At 39.1% G+C, this 22455-nt stretch overlaps 1 protein-coding gene across 28 annotated transcripts in view; it reads left to right on the top strand.

Annotated features, from left to right (window-relative positions):
• The window catches only part of CEP112 (centrosomal protein 112), a 555600-nt gene that overhangs the window by 268161 nt on the left and 264984 nt on the right, over positions 1-22455 (top strand). For all 28 annotated transcript variants that reach the window (XR_010153365.1, XM_054670600.2, XM_024350558.3 and 25 more), the window contains one exon: positions 21597-21779. Coding sequence is in view for 27 of the 28 variants with exons in the window: in XM_054670600.2 (XP_054526575.1) it covers positions 21597-21779 (183 nt within the window). In the remaining variant the exon portion in view is untranslated. The remainder of the gene's footprint in view (positions 1-21596; positions 21780-22455) is intronic.

The raw sequence follows: 22455 nt of genomic DNA, 5'->3' as shown, positions 1-22455 counted from the left end.
ACATATGCAGATTTCTAAGACATATTGGTGAGGGGAATAAAGCGCTTTTTAGAACACTTTGTATATTATGATCCCATTGAAGTAAAATTAAAACATACATGTCTCAAAGTTAGATATGTAAATTCAGTGAAAAAATTCTGTAAGATTATACATGACTATGGAATTGGCCTGGTATTATGGGTTAGGGTTATGATGAACTGAGACTTTCATTGTATGCTCTAAATAAAACTTTTTTACTTCAAATTTCATAATGATCATATGTTATGCATTACTTGGATAAGTAAAACATTAAAATTATGAATGCTAAGAAACATTAAAATGGAATAATATTTTGGAGCATTTATATTATATATATTTTTTCTTAGAGATGGGGTCTTGCTCTGTCTCCCAGGCAGGAGTGCAGTGGCATGATCATGGCTCACTGCAACCTTGAACTCCAGGGCTTGAGCAGTCCTCCTGCCTTAGCCTCCCAAAGTGCTGGGATTACAGGCTTGAGCCACCGTGCCTGGTCTATATTATATTCTGTAACATTTTAAGTGGGTAATAAATTTGGATTAATGAAATAGAAAATAAATTCAGACAATTTATATGCAATGTAAAAAATGACCAACAAATGAAAAGCCTAAAAGAGAAGAAAAGGTAGACGATAGAGCTGACAGATCATTTTCAATAGTGCCAAAGTATGGATAACTTCAGACTTTCTAACTGCAAAAGCCAGTGCAATGGAGTTATTCTATCAGATTCTTTTTTTAAAAAAAATGGTTTTATATAAAAATGAAGTAATTTCCAATTAATAGGTGATGGCAACTGAAAGTCATTCTGACACATGCTAAATTAAAAATATGTATTTCCCCTGAAATACACTGTTATCTGAAGTGCCATGGAGGATGTTTTCCACAACTTTAGTGATGGGGGAAGTTGCTTGGAAACTGGTTTCAGAAACTAGATTTAGAAAACTAGATGAAGAATTGGAGGCTGGAATTGGGGAGGAAGGGGTGGTAAGAGGGAAACAGAGGTAAGAATCAAATGTAAGTAAAAATATTAAGGAAGGGCAATGAATGTTACTTTTTATTATGCTATAGTTACAAAGTATAATTGAGGTAATTTTGTATTAAAAACAATATTAGAAGCACTAAGAAAAATAAGAAAAATGTCAGTTCCTCTAAGTAAACTGATGAAGGAACAGGGGAGAAGGGAAAACCAAATTTAAAGCTCTTTATGTAACACAAATGCTAGTCAGAGGTTATGATACTACAGGATGAGTGTAAGATGTTGCAGAGTTCTCTGTGGGAGTTTTAAAATTATATTCTCATTTTGATGATAATCACATGGGTCACAAATTTATAACCAAGTGTGGCCAAATGATGTCAGCACCTGATCTGCATCTATTTTGCAATTGTTTTGGCACACCACTGACTTTGAAAGTCAGACACAATAAGAAAAAAACGCCAAGGAAAATTGAAATGCATTTGACTAAATAAAAAGTATTTTGAGTTAAAAAAGTAATTGAAGAAATAATTGAAGCAGATATCTTAGGCAAAGAGTAACTCTCCTTATAAAATTAATAAATGTATAATATATAAAAATAATTAGCAGATTAAATATAGTAATTAGCATAAACCATAAGAAAATCATTAATGTCCCAATAAGTGACCTGGCAAAGGAAAGAGAGAGATAAGAAATGAATTAAGTGAACAGCCGTGTAGAAACATCGTTACTCTTGGTGTTAATAAAAATGCAAATTAGAATTAACCATGATGTGCCATCTAAAGTCGGTAAAAGTTTAGTGAAATTGGTACTTTTATACATGCTAGTGGCATTACAGGCTTTTTGGAAAGGATTTTGGCAGATTCTACCAAGAGTCATGAAAAACGCTTACACCTTCTGACCCAATTATCCTTAATCTCAAAAATCAGACAGAAATATAAAAACGATGATGTTAGTTATTTTTTAGAGGATGGAATCATGGTGAATTCTTTTTTTCTATACCCCCTATTATCCACATTGTGACAGTTTCACTTTTTTAATGTAAAAAATATATATAAATTTGTCTGGAAGCATGTAAACTTCAAAGGCTTTTCTCAGAATGATAGATTTTAAAATCTATCAAAGTTTTGTCTTTGTATTGATCAAAAATAATACTAATACAATAAGGGATACTGATAAATTCTTTAAAGAATTGATACTATTAATGGAAGCCATACACCATTGCATCCATTTTTCTTTCTTTTTTTCATGAAAAGAGATGATACAAATGTAGTACATAACAGGAATGTAAAAACACACACAAGTGTACCTCAGGTGGGTGCAGATTTCACCTGTTTTTATTCTTTCTATATCTAGAGGTCTATACATTAGAATCAATGCTGAGAATGAAGATCCCAGGTGGTAGTTCACTAAGGAAAGATGAAGGCAGGAGTATGAGCTAGTACATTTTAGGAGAATATTTATTGATGTGACAATATACAAACTTTTTTAGTTAGCTTTTCTTTTCAGCAGAATATTCTATTAACTGTAACAGTGTTTCCCCTGACCACTCCAAATTGTTAGGATTTTTTCCTGTGGAAGTTTATCATGACAAACATTAGGCATACAGTAGTGAGCTCTACAAGCCAGCAGGAGTACACTAAGAATGAAGCCGATTAAACTAAGCTCATTTCCTTCTTTGAACAGGGCAGCCAGGCTGGTAGATAAGGAAATAGGAGTAGATGTAATATATCTGGCTTTCGTGGAGCTGTCTGACGGTGCCTACATGAAGGTAGTATGGGGAAATATGGTTTGAATATTGGTACCTTTATGTGGTTAAGTGATAGTTCAAAGGGCCATCTCTGAATGATTAGTGTTAACCTGAAGTGAGATTTCTGTGTCTCTCAGTCAGTCGAGGATGATAAGGGATTTAAAAAAAAAAGTTTAAAGTTTCCCAATGCTTAGAGTTCTGAGGAATAGTTAATATGTAGGATTAAAAAAAATGAGTTTTCTGCAGCTTTAAGCTGGCTGGAATTAAGAAGATTACATTTATTGAGGTTGAATATAAAATGCCATGCTTTGGTTTAGAAAATCAGTTGCAAAAGTAGAAGGAAGACAGAAAGCCTCAGAGATAAGGGGAGTGTGGTGCCTGGGACACAGGGGACAAGAGGGTTGGCAGATATGGTCCCAGGTATTGTTTACATTTCAGGTCACATAAGGAATAGGTCGATTTTGGTCACCACATTTTAAGCAGGCCGCTGACAAACTCGAACATGTTCAGAGAAGAGTTTTCAGAGTGTAGAAAGGTCTGAAACTATGTCAGAGGGGAATATTTAAAGGGAGGATTGCATATCTCTCTGTTTGTAAATTTAAGGTCTGAATTTCCGGGAGTACTGGGCTTGGTCTGTGTGATAAAAATCCTAAAAGCCCACAGTTATTAGGATCTACCCTGGACCAGGCACTACTATGCTTGCTTTACACATATTCAGCCACTCCCCATCTTCACAGTAATATATATATATAAAATATATGTATAATGCATATTATATATAATAATTATATATATATTTGTTTGTTTGTTTGTTTTTAGACAGAGTCCTGGTCTGTCACCCAGGCTGGAGTGCCAGTGGTGCAATCTCGGCTCACTGCAACCTCTGCCACCCAGGTTCAAGTGATTCTCCTGCCTCAGCCTCCCAAGTAGCTGGGATTACACGTGGTACGCCACCACTCCTGGCTAATTTTTGTATTTTAAGTAGAGACAGGGTTTCACCATGTTGGCTAGGTTGGTCTCGAACTCCTGATGTCAGGTGATCCACCTGCCTCTGCCTCCCAAAATGCTGGTATTACAGGCGTGAGCCACTGCACCTGACTCACAGAAATCTTGTGAGGTAGCTACACTGTTTATTGTTTTCATCTTCTAGTTGTAGAAACTGAAGTACATCCATTTGAGTAAATGGCCCAGGGTCCCACAGAGTTCATAGGTGGTGGATTCGGAACCTGAACCTGAGGCCTGCTCTTGACCCCCACTCTAAATGCACTCCCGCGGAGTTCCCGGGGGCAGAAATTGAACCCATACATAGATGGTACCGTGAGGAATATTTTGAATTGTTTCAAGGTAGTTCTTTTCTAAAGAACTCCTCCTTCAAATGTGCAACAGTTTTTCTTGTGAGAAAGTGAGTTTCCAGTGTGAGTGGGTTGCGGTGTGTTTTTGGAGTATTCTGGAGGGATACTGTGCCTTGCGGGGGCTGTCCTACTGCAGTGGTCTCTTCCAAAACCAAGATTCTGGGACTTTCTGTTCATCTGCCTGATTAGATTCCCAGCCCCTCTTGACAGGCCGACTTCTCTGATTCCACCGCTGACTCATTCACTTAGGTACCTGTCTGGCTGGATTTCCCCGTGTCAGGACTCTTGCCTACTTTCTCAGTTGCCATTCAAATGGAAGTGTGAACATTTTTCTATTTGTTTTACTTTTCTCTAAAAGGTAAAATTGTCAGTGTTATGATGATAGCATTTCACATCAGGAGGGGATTTAGACGCCGAGCATCTGGGCCCTTGCTTCTCCAACTCAGGTAAGGTGATCCCCGGGGGAGTGTGAGCAAGTGCCAGGGGTTCCTGAGGCTGCGTACATGCTTCCTGGAGTGTTGCATCCACTCAGTTCGATTGTGGGAAAGCAACGTAGTTTTACTATTGAGGTAACATTCCTATTAAAACAAACATAGACTTTCCTGTTTTGTAAAATGCAAAGTTCTCATGAATTTTTAAGACAAAATAGGACATTTCAAAGAAACTTCCAGCTTGCAGAGGCTGCTTCAGGCTATGCCCTCAGATCCCCCAGGGGGGTCCTATTCATTTTCACTGCTGCTAAGAGTACTTTGGTGGAAAAGTTTTAAAAGCACTTATCCGGTCTAATCCTCACATTTTATAATGAGGGAAATGACTGACATTCAGAGGGAATGAATGGACTTGTGCCTTCTGGGCCTCAGTTTCCTTCTCCAGTTTTAATTTTTGAGCCCCTCTCTTACAGAAAGCACCGTGCCAGGAACTGTAATGAAGTGAAAACAGCGAAGTAGTATTTTAAAGTATCTTAGCCAAAATCCAGGCATAAAGTGTGCAGATGTGGAAAGAAAAACATCAAACACATGGGCTAAATGCTCACACAAATATCCTGTAAAGCCCAAGCTTTCATCAAGATTTCCTGTTTCTTTCCTGTATAACCCATTGGAACAAAAAGACAATTCTAATTGTCTTTTCACAAACCTCATTCAAGTTGGAAACAAACAACCAACCAGGCATGCTAGGACTTCCTGGACTATAGAGATTTCTTTGGCAACTCCATGATATCATTCTTTAATCTTGTGTTTTATATCTTTGCTTTCCACTACAAAGCCTTGAAGGAGAAATGTAGTTCAGCAGATAAACAAGTGGCCAGTTTCTCCAGAAAGAATAAGTGCTTATTGTCAATGATTACAAAAAAAACAAAAAACAAAAAACACTGAAGGGCCAACTTCTTACAAGCTGCCATTATTTAAAACTTAAAATATTTTGTTAGCAAAGACAGTAGCAAAGACAAAACAAATTCTGCAAGATAAGCAAGTAGGAAATTTTAAGTGAAGGTCAGTTGGGATATTTAAAAAGCAGATAGCACGCGATTCCCAATCCTTGTCCTTTGTAAATGTTCTAGTCATTAATTAGCTAGGTGGTATAACCTTCAAGCTTAGGCTTCTTTTATTTTAACTTTAATTTTTTTTTTTTTTTTTGAGACAGAGTCTTGCTCTGTCACTCAGGCTGGAGCGCAGTGGCGCAATCTCGGCTCACTGCAACCTCCACCTCCCAGGTTCAAGCAATTCTCCTGCCTCAGCCTCCCAAGTAGCTGGGACTACAGGCACACGCCACCACGCCCGGCTAATTTTTTCTTGTATTTAGTAGAGACGGGGTTTCATCCTGTTGCCCAGTCTGGTCTTGAACTCCTGAGCTCAGGCAATCCACCCGCCTTGGCCTCTCAAAGTGCTAGGATTACAGGCGTGAGCCACCGCACCCGGCCAGGTTTCTTTTAAATGAGACTATTTAGTCTACACTGGAAAAGGAGATGGTGGAAAGGAAGAGAGGGAGGAAAGGGGAAGACACTCACTAGTGTATGTTCCCAGGAAGGTGGAGATACTGGGCAGCGCCCCACATCACGCGGGGAGCTGCTGGCCTTGGATGATGGCCAGGTCTGTCTCCTGTGCCTCGTGAGAAAAGAAGGGAAGGCCAGGTGTGTAGAAGTTTGTGGATCTGCAAAAAGCAGATGAAGACATTCTTATTACTGAGGTTTTTCTTTGTCAGATAGGCGGCAAAATCATTTGCTGAGACTGGAGGAATTACATGGACAGGAGAGCAAATAAAAGTGGGAATTGTTTAAAATTATTTGGGTGATAGCAAGACTGATCCAAGTAGAAAGACTTCGTAAACTTTCTCTTCGGTATTGAGGTAAATGTGGTAAATGACCATGGATTTGTGGGGCTCCCTAAAATCCCTTCCAAATGGATTTCCATATGACTTATTGATTTCTAGATATGTATGATTTATGGTACATCCAGTATGCTGCTCTTACTCTCTTTTATTCTTGCTTACCTTATCATACTCTTTTTGAAAGTCTTTTTTTGCTTGACCTTCCTCTTCCAATTCCTAATACATTTTTGAACCCCAGCTACATATCAGCCCCTGTGGTCCTCAGTGGTGATCGAGACAAATGCAATCCTTGATCTAATGATGCTTCCTTTCAACTTACTTCTTTGAATAAGCACCAAATTCAGGGAATGCAGCTACACCACAAGTCACAGATTGGTCCTGCAGGCAATGGCAAAGTACCAGATTCCCAGCCATTAGGCTGCCAGACTCAGAGACCCAGGCCGTGATGCTACAGAGCCTGGGCCCCTGTGTCCAGGTCCAGTGGTCGGAGCCTAGAGTCATAGAAGGGGTGCTGATATTTAGTGAAAGGCAATTGAAGAGCCTTCTCTTCCTCTTTTTTTTTCTTTTGACCTGGAGCTGTTCTCATCTAGGTTAAAACAAGTGGCACCTTTAGCTAGAGTGAATATTAAAAGAGCAAAGATGGGCTGGGTGCAGTGGCTTATGCCTGTATTTCCAGTAACTCAGGAGGCCCAGGAGGGAGGATTGCTTGGAGCCAGGAGTGAGAGACCAGCCTGGGCAACGTAGTGAGGCCCCCATCTCTATTAAAAAAAAAATTAGACTGGCATGGTGGCTTGCACCTGTGTTCCAGGCTATTTTAGAGGCTAAGGTGCGAGGGTTGTTTGAGCCTGGGAGTTCAAGGTTACAGTGAGCTTTGATAGCACCACTGCACTCCATCTAGCCTGGGTGACAGAGCAAGACCCCACCCACCCATTTCAAAAAAAAAAAAAAGAAGCTGTTTTCCTGGATAGTGATATGGACTAACTCATTATTCCTTCTTTAAGTACATTAAAAATATAAAGTAGAACTAATGCCTTCTCAATCATTCATTATTTCACACATGTTTATTGAATGACTATGTGCTAAACACTCTTCCAAGTGCTTGGGATATAACAGTGAACAAAATACAGAGTCTTTACCCTTGTGATGGAAGAGAAGAACACTACCACTACCCACCACCACCACCACCACCACCACCACCACCACCACCACCACCACCACCACCACCACCCACACACACACACACACACACACACACACACACACACACACACAGTCTTTTTCAAAACATAATTTAAGGTAGGGTGAGGTAATGATAACTGTTGTGAAGAAAAATAAAGCAAGCTAAAGTGTTTGTGAGTGAAAGGGCTACTTTATAAATGGTTATTATTTTATACAAGGTGTTATTGTAGATAAGATTGTTAGTGAAGGACTCTACTGAAATGATATTCAAATTAAGACCTGGATGAAGTGAAGGAGGAAACCATACAAAAACCTGAGGTAAGGAAAGAACATTCCAGGTGGATGGTTGCAACAGCCATGAGATGGGTTAGTTTGTAGCTGGAATGGAGTGAACTTGGAAGAGAGTGGTAGGAGCCAAAGTACAGTACAGGGTAGATTTTATCACATCCTATGGACCATGGTGGGAGATTGGATTTTATTCTGAGTGTGTTGAGAAGTCACTGGAGCATTTGAGCAAGATCTGGTTTGCTTTTCTTTCTTTTCTTTTTTTTTTTTTTGAGTTGGAGTCTCACTCTGTCACCCTGGCTGGAGTGCAGTGGTATGATCTCAGCTCACTGCAGCCTCCGCCTCCTGGGTTCAAGCGATTTTCCTGCCTCAGCCTCCCAAGTAACTGAGACTACAGGCACCCACCACCACGCCTGGCTAATTTTTTATTGTATTTTTAGCAGAGACAGGGTTTCACTATGTTGACCAGGCTGGTCTCGAACTCCTGACCTCATGATCCACCCACCTCAGCCTCCCAAAGTGCTGGGATTACAGGCGTGAGCTACTGCACCCAGCCTAGTTTGCATTTTTGAAAGATCTCTCCAGTTGCTGTGTGGAGCTTTGATTACGATGGAGGCAGGAGAGGATGCAGGGGACCTAGTTAGGAGATGATTGCAGTGGGCTGGTTAGCGGTTACCCAGGCTGGGACTAGGGTGGGAGTGGTGGGGGAGACGGGGAGTAGTCAGATTTGGGATCTATTTTGCAGGCAGGACTTGTCAATGGTTGTGAAATAGAATGTAAGGTAAAGAGTGGGCTAAAATGTGACTTAAAAGTTTCCCAACTGAGCAACCAGGTGGATGGTGGTGACAGACACTGATACATGAGTAGAGAGAAGAGAAAGGAACTTCCAGGACTGAGTCTAGGGGCTGCCAACACTTACATATGAGGAAGAGGTGGAGGAAGCAGCAAAAGAGACTGAGAAGGAACAACCAGTGAGGTAAAAGGAAGGTCTAAGAAGGTGGGATTTCCCATAAGCCGTGTGCAGTGTTTCAGGAAGGAGGAAGTGAGTAACCACTTGTTTCAGGTGTTGCCAAGAAGGGAAGTTAGATGGGGACTGGGAACTGACCGCTGCATGGCGAGGTCTTTAGCCACCTCAACAAGACTGGTTTCAGTAGAATGTGGGAACCAACGCCTGAATTATGTGGGTGGACAGACAATGCGTTGTGAGCAGCCGTTTTGAGGAATTTTGAAAGAAAAGGGAGCAGAGAAATGGGTGGTATCTAGAGGGACGTGTGTGGTCAAGGGTTTAAAAATGAGATAAGCTAAAAACATGTTTGCTTATTGATGAGACTGATCCACTAGAGAAGAAAATATTGATGATGCAGAGAGTGATGGGATAATTTCAAGAGCAGCATGCTTAATTTGGCAAGAAAGGATGGAATCCAGTGTACAGATGAAGGGACTTGCCTTAGGTAGCTGCAAGGCCAGCCATGCGTTCAAGCCATAGGTAAGGCAGGGTCTTTGCAGGTGGACCAGCCAGTTTGGTGATGGGGAAGATGAAGCAGCTGTCTTCTACCTACTTGTAATTCTGTTTTCGAATGCCACCTTGTTTCATTCAAAATGATGAATAATTTACGAAGCATTGTGGTAGGCAAGATAAGGAAAGTAAAAAGAAAGTAAAGACACAGTGCTATATATTGGAAGAGTTTATAACCAGGTTGACCTATTTGTCCTTCTAAATTACAAACTGTAGCTGGCAAACTTACATGATTTTTATATTTCATGTTCATTCAAAAGCAGTAACATACTAGATTAAGACACAGACATCTCATTGAGAACTGAATGTGTTGTAGAGAAACACATAAAGTAAAATGAATTAAAATATGCAGTTAAGACATGTTTTTTTCTAAAAATTTTGAACTCCATCTATATGGAGTTCATTAATTTAGTTAATTAGTTAATTAATCTTAATTAAATTTAGTTAATTTTCTCAATTTGTGTGGCTTGAGTTGTCCATTATTGAACCATGAAAAAAAAATCCTTTTGAAGCATTTGACTATCTGGCTTCTTCCTGAGTTTCAACTGAGATCTGGCAGATAAAAACACAGAAAGTAATAGCTCATTTTTCAAAAAGTTTTAAAAACTCAGGATAATTGTCACTCATCACCTACAGGTGCTGGAGAAGTGTTTTGAAGTGTTAAATGGGAAGATAACCGCAGGAGATAGTGCCTGCTTCCAGCCTTGCTTCATCTATCAGCTTGCTAATCACAGCTGTGCTTCCAGCCCTCTGCTCTCCCTGTATCATGAGCTTCGGGAGCTTCAGCAGGCAGTAGTCCTGGCTGTTGATGGTTGGCTGGAGAGGAAAAGGAATGAAGAAGCAGTGTATGCTGGCAGGCCCTGGTACCATCTCTAACAGCGGTTATCACAGCAACATTAAACTTTTAAATAAGGAGAACTTCCATGCGTAAACTGAACTGTTGATTGACAGATTTCATGGATGTAGCAAATATCTGATCTGGGAGCCACATGGCCATCCCCAAATGACACATTCTATTTCTGTTCTTGACACACTGCCTGCTTTTTACAATTTTTCTGTGCCTATTTCTATTAAAGTGTTCAGAAAGTAAGACCAGATTGTAGTATTTTCTGTGCTAAAATGTATCTTTACTCTGACTCCAAAGACTCAGAGAAGATTGTATATGTCCTTATTTTATCTTTAAGGGAGCTTTTCTCATATAGTGAAGTATCCAATAGCACATTTTATATCATATAACTGTGACTAAAAAGAAAGATTCCAACATCTTTTAGTGAGGATATAAAATCAATCTGTGAAACTACTACCTTTGTGGTAGACTGCCCCATTAGCGTAAAATTTCTGCAGTCTAAAAAATTTAGTAACTTATTTTGACATTTCAAGTATGCAATTTTGCAGATGCAAATTGTTCAGAGACATAACCTGATGATGTTAAATATATATCTCATTGCATGAAAAATACCAGGGCCCTGATGTACCTGTTGCCTGTTTCTTAGTATGCATCTTAACATCATGAGTCTAATGACCTATATATTAGGTTGGTGCAAAAGTAGTTGCGGGTTTTGCCATTGAAAGTAATGGTAAACACAACAATTACTTCCACAATTACTTTTGCACCAACATAATAAAACTAGTGCTAAATTTTACAACCCAGAAGCAAAGGTTTTCCACAGAGAGCCCTTGAGTAGAACGTGAGAGGAAAGTGTTACCTGGCAAGCCCTGTAGAAAAATCTGTCTATTAATGGCCAATCCTTTAAAGCAATGTGCCCCTTGAACTATTAATTTGATGATCAATATAATTTTGGATACAGTTTACAATGTTTGAACTGTCCTTCATCTTTATTTTTAAAAAATGTGGCATGTTGATAATTGTTTGTGATTTTTACTAGGCAGTAGTTTTTCTGCCACTTACTTCCATGCTACTTCAGCCATGGCAGAACTGCCTTGGCTTACTATGGAGGAAGGGTCAAAGTATCAGAAATGTGAGAATATGAGAGTGGTTTTGTTGCTTTAGATCGGAGAAGCCAGTGCATGGGAGGGCCTAGAGGATATGGCCTTTACTAGGGTGCTAAGGTGCACTGGTGGGAGGGGCACTGATAGCACTGAGCCAGCTCCATGGTGGTTTCCTCTGTATTCCGGGGCCGACAGTAGGAGATGCTGCTATGGAACTGAGCTGCCTACTTTCAACAGGAAAGTTGGGTTCCAGAATGGCAGGCACTACATGGGGCACTTGGATATCAGATGGAAGGTAGACGCGATTACTCTACTGGATAGTAAGGCTAGACAGGCCCTTCAGGTGTCTTACCCTGCAGGGATCTGTGGTGATAATGAGCTGTGTTCTGAGAGATAAGATAGAGAGCCAGTGGGAATACTACTTGGCTTGTACAACATCAAGAAAATGTCCAAAACTGATGAGTGAAACTGAAACAGTTTTCCACTTAGGGTGGAAAATCATAGTCCTCTACCAAGTTTCCCGATCTGAGTTGGTTCGCAGACCCAGAACCCGTTTGTTATAAGAGAGACCACATCCCTTGTTTAAGAGTCTTGTACTGCCCCCAGAAGTAAATATTCCCCCCGAAGGGAGCTACTGGCATTTGACATGGTCCTGCACACAAAGAAGAAAACAAAAATTTTACCCAAATCTTACCTTCCGGAAACAACTGCTGTTAATCTTAGGTGAGCATTATTCCAGAAATTTCTATGAGAGATTGATAAATAGAAGGATAAGTAGATATATAGACAAAAACAATTTTCTAGAAACAGGACCATGCTACATTTGCCACTTTTAATTAAAATATTAAATTATATGTGAAATTATTTGAAGAAACAAGGGAAACGGAAAGATTTCTCTCATTTTTTCTTTTTTATTTATTTTTTATAGAGATAGGGTCTTGATACATTGCCTAGGCTGGTCTCGAACTCCTGGGCTCAAGTGATCATCTCACCTCGGCCTCCCAAAGTGCTGAGATAACAGGGGTGAGCCACTGTGCCCAGTGGAAATGGAAAGATTTCTAAAATTTAGAAAAACATTTTTTTAACCACATAAGAGATTATTTTTAGAATGTTAGAAATTAAAAATACATTGAAGTTAGAGTAATTTTTAAATTTTGTGGTTCAATTTTGAGGGCATTAGTTAACTCCTTATTAGAGAAAAATTAAACTGCCCATATTTCCTTCCACCTTCTTATACCAGTCTATTTTGTCAACCATAGTATTATTTATACATTGTTGAAGTTTATAACATTTATATTTTGTTCCATAACCATAATTCTCACAGTTATATAAACTTAGCTTTTTATTTAAATCAATTATGTGCTCACCACCAGGATTTTTGCACAACTTCATACCTGAATTCTTATTTTAATCTATTATTGACTACTGAGATTTCATCAAGTAGCTTTTCCAAGAAGGGCTTATAGTTGTATTCACTGCATTTTTGCATGCTTGAGCATCACTATGTGTTCTCTTATTTGTGAAGGATACCTTAGCTGGGCATAAAATTTTTTGATCATTCTTTTTTCCCCTGACACTTTGTACACATCATCCATTGCCTTTTGGAGCAAACATTGGTCTTAAACAGCTTCTCTGGTCATCTCTTGCTTGAAATTTATCCCCAAGTGTTTTTTGGTTTCAAGAGTGGTTTGGGGACTACAGTCCTTGAGTTTCTTTCATGTTTCTTTTCCTCAATTGGTATCTATCTTTCTTGGTCTACAGTGTGTCTTTTTGATATACACATTTATCTCTTCATTCATTTTAGGGAAATTTTCGGATACCATGGTCTGTGTTTACATGGATTTTCTTTTCACGTTTCCTACTTTAGCTTCTCTTTGTCTTTTTCCTGGACCTTTATTATGATTACCTCAAGACCTTTATGTCAATGATTTGATTTTTCACCATGTTTATTCAACTCATTGTTTCTGATTTAGAATCAATTTTGTGATGGAGTTATTTGAGTCCTTGGTTAATTCTGTTGTTTTATCTTGTTATCCTTGCATTATTCTTTCATTACACTCATGTTCTTATTAAGTTCTCTTACAGTTGTTTCTGGTTTTTAATGATGGGCCTCCTCCTTACTTTCTTCTTTTCCTCTTCTTTGTCACTAAGTTCACCTTTTTCCTAATGTAATTAATGTTTCTCTAGTTTTCAGATACTTTTCTCCCTCATCTTGCTTGGGCTTAACGTGGGCACCTGTGTCCAAATCTGTTAAATGGACTGATATAATATTCATGAATTCTCTTTGACTACTTTTCAGCCTGTCTGTCCTCCTCTGAATTTCAGTATGAAGGCACAGGTATTTCATTGCCTTTACTTTTTTATGAGACCGTGATAGGGATGGAGAAAAAGAGCTTAGCTGCAGTTCTGAACAACTTCTGTCAGAGAAACTGATACTGGCTCTGTCTTTTAACAATTTATTAATGTCTTACACTGGGGTTTTTCTGTGTATTAGAGAGTGTTTTCTTTTTTATGTGAACTCTAACTCCTATATTCTATCAGAGAGAATCAGCCCAAGTTTCCTACTTTCCTAACTTGATTCATCTCTCTCTAGTAGCCATTTTTACTCCATTGAAATTGTCCTCCGATTCTTCCACCCAGGCAGAAGGGGGAAAAGTGAATGATACATCTTCAGTTCATTTTTCTCTAAAACTGGGATACTGGAAAATAATCCTCAGCATAATTTCAACTTACCAGTTCTACTTCTAGGGTATAGGGACAAAAGAGTATGTCTCACCAAACCATGTCAGAATCTTCTCTTTCCTTCCTTGGCTACCTTGTTTTGAAATTTGTGGCCAAGTTATTATTCTTCTTTTCTTGTTTGTTCACTGCCAGTGAATGTTCTCATGTTCTGTATTTAACGTTTGTTTTTGTTCTTTTCACAATTTTCAGTTTCCCCTATTATCTTTACCCAGAATTTCCAGTGCCAAATATGTTCAGTATGAGGCATCGGTTTCTCTTGGAATATGGTTATTCTCCTGTTGGTAAAATCATTCCAGCAGCAGCTGAATGACCAACTATCAGGGTTTTATAGGGAAGGTTTTTAGATTAAGATTAACATTGTATTAGCTAGCCTCTAAGTCCTTCCAAATTCTTAAACTTTCATATTTCTATTCACTTAAGGGAGAGCAATTATCATTGAGTTGTAGGACAAATATAACCCCAGGGCATCTAACTGTGACTCCCTTTCTTCCTCCTTTTCTAGCCAGAGAATATGGAGAACCACTCTCCCTACTTTCTCTAGCTGTAACCCGTTTTTACACCAGGGCTATGTAGAATATAAAGTTTGTAATTTGATTACCTTCAAGATTATTTTGGTTAGTATTTTATACCATCATTTCCCCTTTTCAATGTGTTGTGGTACATCCTTCTATAATTTATGTTTCTAGCACTGGCATTCCTGACATTAAGTTATGTTATTGGGATATATTAGTCTTCCACATATTGTATATTGAGAAGAAATGACTTTTTCCATCTCCTTTTCTATTTCTTTAAATGATTATTAAAAGTGGTTCAGGCCATATTCGCTAGCACTAATTTCACTTTAAAACAGTTACCAGGACTTAAAATATATATCCCAAGATCTAGGGACTTGTATGTCCAGTGGCTCCATCTTGGTCTTTCTTGGGACCTAGAATGTGCTCTTGCCCTTAGGCACTTACATGAAAGTTCATTTGGAATGAAGACATCATCATCAAGCTGTAGAAGGATTTCGTCTGTTCTGAAATGGAGGCCGATGCTTTTAGGAACTTCAGAACTTCAAAACTTTACTCTTGAATTTCAAGTTCTGCATGTGTTGTGGAGTAGCATAGTGGGTGGAGCAGGACCCTTTTTCTTTTTTTTTTGAGACAGAGTTTTACTCTTGTTTCCCAGGCTGGAGTGCAATGGCATGATCTTGGCTCACCGCAACCTCCACCTCCCGGGTTCAAGCGATTCTTCTGCTTCAGCCTCCTGAGTAGCTGGGATTGCGTGCATGCACCACCACACCAGGCTAATTTTGTATTTGTAGTAGAGATGGGTTTCTCCTTGTTGGTCAGGCTGGTCTTGAACTCCTGACCTCAGATGATCTGCCCGGCTCGGCCTCCCAAAGTGTTGGGATTACAGGCGTGAGCCACTGCCCCGGTCCCTTTTTCATCTCCTGTTTCGACCTTAAAAATGACAATTTCCTACGAGTCAACCCAGTATTTTCTAGACAATGAACCCCAACCACCAAGCCGTCAACCCTAGCATCTCAAAGGACTATCATATGCCACCAGGTGCTTGCACATGAGGGCTGACACTACCAGTGTCCCTGGAAGACATTCCAGTCTTCTTTAATATGTTTAGGGTGGGCACATACCCAGTATTGTTATCTGTCTCATAGCTCAATGCTTTTGGATTATGGAACTTGAAGCCTTCCCTCTTTTATTACAGGGAACTCCTTAGCCAGCCTTAATTAAGCAGGGTCCTTGATCATGGTGCATCCAGTTCTCCCTTGTAGCATGTTATGGGTCCAGATGCCCCACACCCCTTAACTTAGAAGGCTTATTAACCATTTAATATTCATTTTGTGGGTTCTGTCTGCTTTTATGTCCTCTACAATGTCCATAATTTACCACCTCCTGGTCATCATTAACTCCGTTAGACATTATTGTTGGTCAACCGAAGTATCTACTAGTCCAACATGAAGAAGATGTGCTACTTTGTGTTTACCTTTGAGATGTGTCCACAAGTAAAGGACAAATGGAAAGTCCAGATGATTCTTTTAACATTTATTTACATGGATAGGGCTAGGCACCAGTAAAACTTTTTATTTACATATCTACCTTGATGACATCCTTTGTAGTTACGAATACCATCGTCAAGATATTCCCCCAACATTAGGGTTTCTCCTCTGGACTCTACCATTTATCTGGAGAAGACACCCTTGCCAGAAGATGCTGATGGTGCGGAAGCCTAGGAAAAGACCAGAAAGGGCTTATGACATCCAGAAGTTAGCCATGTAGTGTTGGACTTAGCAGACAAGCCTGAGCTATTGCATTTTAAATTGAAAATTATCCTCCTTATTCTCCGTTCAAGCAGGAGAGGTAAAAGTGAATGATATTTAAAAGGCTTTGGCAACCTTGAGATTTGTTCATTAAGTAGAATCATGAGCAATAGGCCCTGGCAAAATATCAAACTAACAATCATTTATGACTATTTATGTTTATGCTTGAAATGTGATAACCGCAATTTCCTTTTTTTCCTGATTTTTAAAAATGAATAAAGTGAAATTTGAACATGGGCATGATCATTGATGAGTCTATAAGAAACTTCAAATGTCTCTGTTTAGAAAGTTACTGTGAAAGTACATTACTACTAGAGCACAGAACAAGGAGGTATCATTACTAACGATCTCACAGCTAGTTCTAGTCATGTGTTTTCTGTTGGGAGAAAATTCTGCAATTCTTTTGCCCCAATTATGGCTCATTTGGTTACTTTTCTCATTCTAGAATATTGTAAAATATTTTGCTTTTAACCAATTTTAAGTCACATCCCTTCTCCCAATATTTCTGAGGCTTTCAAGAAGATCTCAATAGAACTTTCTACCTCCCATTTCCCTTCAGTGTGTTACATGCTTAAATGATTTTGATTTAAGTTTATAATTTTATTATAATGATCCTTGTTGGTATAACGCTGAATAGAAATAACATGTCCAAGAACTAAAAATATTCCATCTCAGTAATTCATTCACTCAGCTTCCTGAGCAAAATGTCATAACAGCAATACAATATGAAATCTCTCTTTTGTTGGGATTAACATAGTTCTGTGAGACACAGAACAAAGCATACACATTTATTTTAAATAAAGAAAACTTTCTTACTCGGTATAGTATGTATTAGGAGAAAATGTTTATACTATTTTTTCTGAATATTGCCAATAGTAGAATAATATGGGGAAAACCCCTAAATTTTAAATAAATATAAATTCACTATAACACATCACAATTCTGAGATGTAAAATACATTTTGCCTTATTATTTATACATTATTTTATTGTTATAAGTGTGTATGTTCAAGAGTTTGCATACTTTTCTTCTTCTAAATAACAATACATTTATGGTTAGAAATACATTGTTGATTTTCTAACTCTTTATTATTATTATTATTATACTTTAAGTTCTGGGATACATGTGCAGAACCTGCAGATTTGTTACATAGGTATACACGTGACATGGTGGTTTGCTGCACCCATCAACCCGTCACCTACATTAGGTATTTCTCCTAATGCTATCCCTCCCCTAGTCCGCTACCCCCCGACAGGCCCCTGTGTGTGATGTTCCCCTCCCTGTGTCCAAGTGTTCTCATTGTTCAGCTCCCACTTATGAGTGAGAACATGGGGTGTTTGGTTTTCTGTTCCTATGTTAACTTGCTGAGAATGATGGTTTCCAACCAACTTCATCCATGTCTGTGCAAAGGACATGAACTCATCATTTTTTATGGCTGCATAGTATGGTGTAAATGTGCCACATTTTCTTTATCTAGTCTATCATTAGTGGGCATTTGAGTGAGTTCCAAGTCTTTGCTATTGTGAAGGGTGCTGCAATAAACATAAGTGTGCATGTGTCTTCTTTTTTTTTTTTTTGAGACGGAGTCTGGCTCTGTTGCCCAGGCTGGAGTGCAGTGGCACTATCTTGGCTCACTGCAAGCTCCGCCACCCGGGTTCATGCCATTCTCCTGCGTCAGCCTCCCAAGTAGCTAGGACTACAGGCATCCACCACTACGCCTGGCTAATTTTGTTTTTGTTTTTGTTTTTTTATTTTTAGTAGAGACGGGGTTTCACCATGTTAGCCAAGATGGTCTCGACCTCCTGACCTCGTGATCCACCCGCCTCAGCCTCCCAAAGTGCTGGGATTACAGGCATGAGCCACCGTACCCAGCCGTGCAAGTGTCTTTATAGTAGAATGATTTAAAATCCTTTGGGTATATACCCAGTAATGGGATTGTGGGTCAAATGGTATTTCTTGTTCTAGATTCTTGAGGAATTGCCACACTGTCTTCCACAGTGGTTGAACTAATTTACACTCCCACCAACAGTGTAAAAGTGTTCCTGTTTCTCCACATCCTCTCTAGCATCTGTTGTTTCCTGACTTTTTATGATCACCATTCTAACTGGCATGAGATGTTATCTCATTGTGGTTTTGATTTGCATTTCTCTAATGACCAGTGATGATGAGCTTTTTTCCATATGTTTGTTGTCTGCATAAATGGCTTTTTTTGAGAAGTGTCTGTTCATATCCTTCATCCACTATTTGATGGGGTTTTTTTTTTCTTGTAAATTTGTCTAAGTTCTTTGTAGATTCTGGATATTAACCCTTTCTCAGATAGATAGATTGCAAAAATTTTCTCCCATTCTGTATGTTGTCTGTTCACTCTGATGATAGTTTCTTTTGCTGTGCAGAAGCTCTTTAGTTTAATTAGATCCCATTTGTCAATTTTGGTTTTTGTTGCCATTGCTTTTGGTGTTTTAGTCATGAAGTCTTTGCCCATGCCTCTGTCCTGAGTGGTATTGCCTAGGTTTTCTTCTAGGATTTTTATGGGTTTAGGTCTTACATTTAAGTCTTTAATCCATCTTGAGTTAATTTTTGTATGAAGTGTAAGGAAGGGATCCAGTTTCATTTTTCTGCATATGGCTAGCCAGTTTTCCCAACACCATTTATTTAATAGAGAATCCTTTCTCCATTGCTCGTTTTTGTCAGGTTTGTCAAAGATCAGATGATTGTAGATGTGTGGCATTATTTCTGATGCCTCTGTTCTGTTCCATTGGCCTATATATCTGTTTTGGTACCAGTTCCTTGCTGTTCTGGTTACTGTAGCCTCATAGTATAGTTTGAAGTCAGGTAGCATGACGCCTCCAGCTTTGTTCTTTTTGCTTAAGATTATCTTGGTTATACAGACTCTTTTTTGGTTCCATATAAAATTTAAAGTAGTTTTTTCTAATTCTGTGAAGAAAGTCAATGGTAGCTTGATGGGGATAGCATTGAATCTATAAATTACTTCGGGCAGCATGGCCATTTTCACGATATTAATTCTTCTTATCCATGAGCATGGAATGTTTTTCCATTTGTTTGTGTCCTGTCTGATTTCCTTGAGCAGTGGTTTGTAGTTCTCCTTGAAGAGGTCTTTCACATCCCTTGTAAGTTGGATTCCTAGGTATTTTATTCTCTTTGTAGCAATTGTGAATGGGAGTTCACTCATGATTTGGCTCTCTGTTTGTCTGTTATTGGTGTACAGGAATGCGTGTGATTTTTGCATATTGATTTTGTATCCTGAGACTTTGCTGAAGTTGCTTATCAGCTTAAGGAGATTTGGGGCTGAGATGATGGGGTTTTCCAAATATACAATCATGTCATCTGCAAACAGAGACAATTTGACTTTCTCTCTTTCTATCTGAATACCCTTTATTTCTTTTCTCTTGCGTGATTGCCCTGACCAGAACTTCCAATACTATGTTGAATAGGAGTGGTGAGAGTCTTGTGCCGGTTTTCAAAGGGAATGCTTCCAGCTTTTGCCCATTCAGTATGATATTGGCTGTGGGTTTGTCATAAATAGCTCTTAATATTTTGAGATACATTCCATCAATACCTAGTTTATTGAGAGTTTTTAGCATGAAGGGATGTTGAATTTTATCAAAGGCCTTTTCTGCATCTATTGAGTTAATCATGTGTTTTTTGTGATTGGTTCTGTTTATGTGATGGATTACGTTTATTGATTTGCGTATGTTGAACCAGCCTTGCATCCCAGGGATGAAGCCGACTTGATCATGGTGGATAAGCTTTTTGATGTGCTGCTGGATTCGGTTTGCCAGTATTTTATTGAGGATTTTTGCATCGATGTTCATCAGGGAAAATGGCCTGAAATTTTCTTTCTTGTTGTGTCTCCGCCAGGTTTTGGTATCAGGATGATGCTGGCCTCATAAAATGAATTAGGGAGGAGTCCCACTTCTTCCGTTGTTTGGAATAGTTTCAGAAGGAATGGTACCAGCTACTCTTTAATCACAATAAGAAAACATTTTGAAACCTATGTTTTAAAGCAAATTTCATTTGTGTTTTGATTCTTGACTTGTCATAAGGGATAAGAATTTCAAATTTAAAAAGAAAACTTCTGAAATTTAGTGCACTGTGCATGCCTGGAGAAATGAATGCTATAGCTTTAAGATAAGGTAGTCTGGTGATTCATTGCACGAAACAAGATCGATTTGGAGCAGGCTCCTACTGTTAGCTTTTTTGAAGATGGATTCTCACGCCGAAAATAACACAACATATTCTAGATAACAGCAGTTTTTCCCCCTGAAATCCACCAAAACTGAAGAAAAATCCAAGTGACTGTTCTTAGCAGCTGTGTGGCCTGGAGTTCACTGGGGAAGCTGGCTTCCTGCCGTCCCCTATTCATCACCTGCTTCAAAGACAGCCTGGCTGGCTATAGTTTGCAGGCCAGGTAGGGTGCCATTGTGCACAGTCTGGGAGGATTAGTATCAAAGCTGCGGCAACCAGGCCCTTGGTCTCGGGCTGCCATTCAGTCTAGCGGGGAGAGGCTAAGACTGGCCAAGGTCACAGTCTCCAGTGTGGAGTGGACTGGGAAAGGATCCTGAGAATAGAATGCTCTTTATGAAATCATGGCGCAAGCTTGCAGCACAGCAGGTGCCCTTCTGGAACACATAACATCTGTTTATGTTGGTATACCGTAGCTGACAACGAGATAATAGAGCTTTGAAATTTATCATTTTATTTTTTAAAAGACAACTGTATATACAAGAATCCAGATGCGTATTTAGCTCCGATCTTTTATTTGTAAATCATGAAGAAAGCTGACCGATTTAATTGCTGCTTTTTACATGTGTATATTTAAGCAAAAAGCAAAGCGTACTATTAACCATTTATATCCATTGCTGATCAGTAATACCCGAATTCTTGGGGAGGAAGTGACTAGCATTCGAGATAATTTTTTTCAATGTTCAGACATTTGTGTCAACAGATTGAAGAAGGATTTACTGAATATGCCCAACTATTTTGAATATTAGGAGGTTTGCATAACCACCACCCCAACAAATGAGAGTATTTCGAGGGTGAGGTAATAATGATGTAAAAATAAAAATTTTCAACTTGGACAAATTAGAGAAAAATTAAGCTGTACATGAGTTGTCATGACGACAAGGATGTTCTGTTGATGAACTGTCCTCCTCATTGTCCAATCAGATAGTAGAGCTGAAGCTGGAGCACGAACAGGAGAAGACGCACCTATTACAGCAGCATAACGCAGAGAAGGATAGCCTAGTCCGAGACCATGAACGGGAAATTGAAAACCTGGAAAAACAGCTTCGCGCTGCCAATATGGAGCACGAAAATCAAATTCAGGAGTTCAAGAAACGAGATGCACAGGTAATTATCAATAATATTTGATAAAACGGGTATCTGTTTTTAAAAAGTCATCAGCGTTTAATGTTTTCTTATTATTCTTATTGATGCACGCTGTTTGATGATTTGCAAAACTGACATATAAATGTGATTTTTTTTTGTTTTTCTCCCCCCCACCCCCCCCCCCCCGTTTTGGGATGAATAAAGCCTTAACTACAGAAACCACAGGTAGCCAGATTAAAAATCCCATGGCGCGCTATAACTTGGCCCCCTTTTTTATAATCTTGTCTCAGTTCCTTTCATGATGGATTTTTTTAAGGTATCTGCCCCTTACCCCTCCCTTCAGCCTTAGCAAATCCCTATGAAATATATCAGCCTCACTTCTTGCTTTTTGTTTTAATCTCTGTAGGTAATCAAGCAGCTGTTTTAATATTTGCTTTTCCTTCCTAGTGTTGCTGTTTTCATTAGACTATATTTGATTAGATCACTCAGATGGTAATTGATAAAAATGACTTCAGAGAAGGGCTATTTCCCATCAGGTCTGTTGCTTTTTCCTGCACACACACATGCCTCCTAGCCCACATCTCTGTAGTCCCTGTTGGAAGCCATTTGGCAGAATAACCCCCAGCTGTGGTAGCATTTGACTCCTCAAACTTGTGGATGAAATGTGCACTGTCAGCATGGAAAATTATCTTTATAA

The sequence above is a fragment of the Pan troglodytes genome, chromosome 19, assembly GCF_028858775.2.
Source record: "Pan troglodytes isolate AG18354 chromosome 19, NHGRI_mPanTro3-v2.0_pri, whole genome shotgun sequence".
Taxonomy (NCBI): domain Eukaryota; kingdom Metazoa; phylum Chordata; class Mammalia; order Primates; family Hominidae; genus Pan; species Pan troglodytes.
Note: the sequence above shows the minus strand (reverse complement) of the source record. Positions and strands in the feature narration are given on the sequence as shown.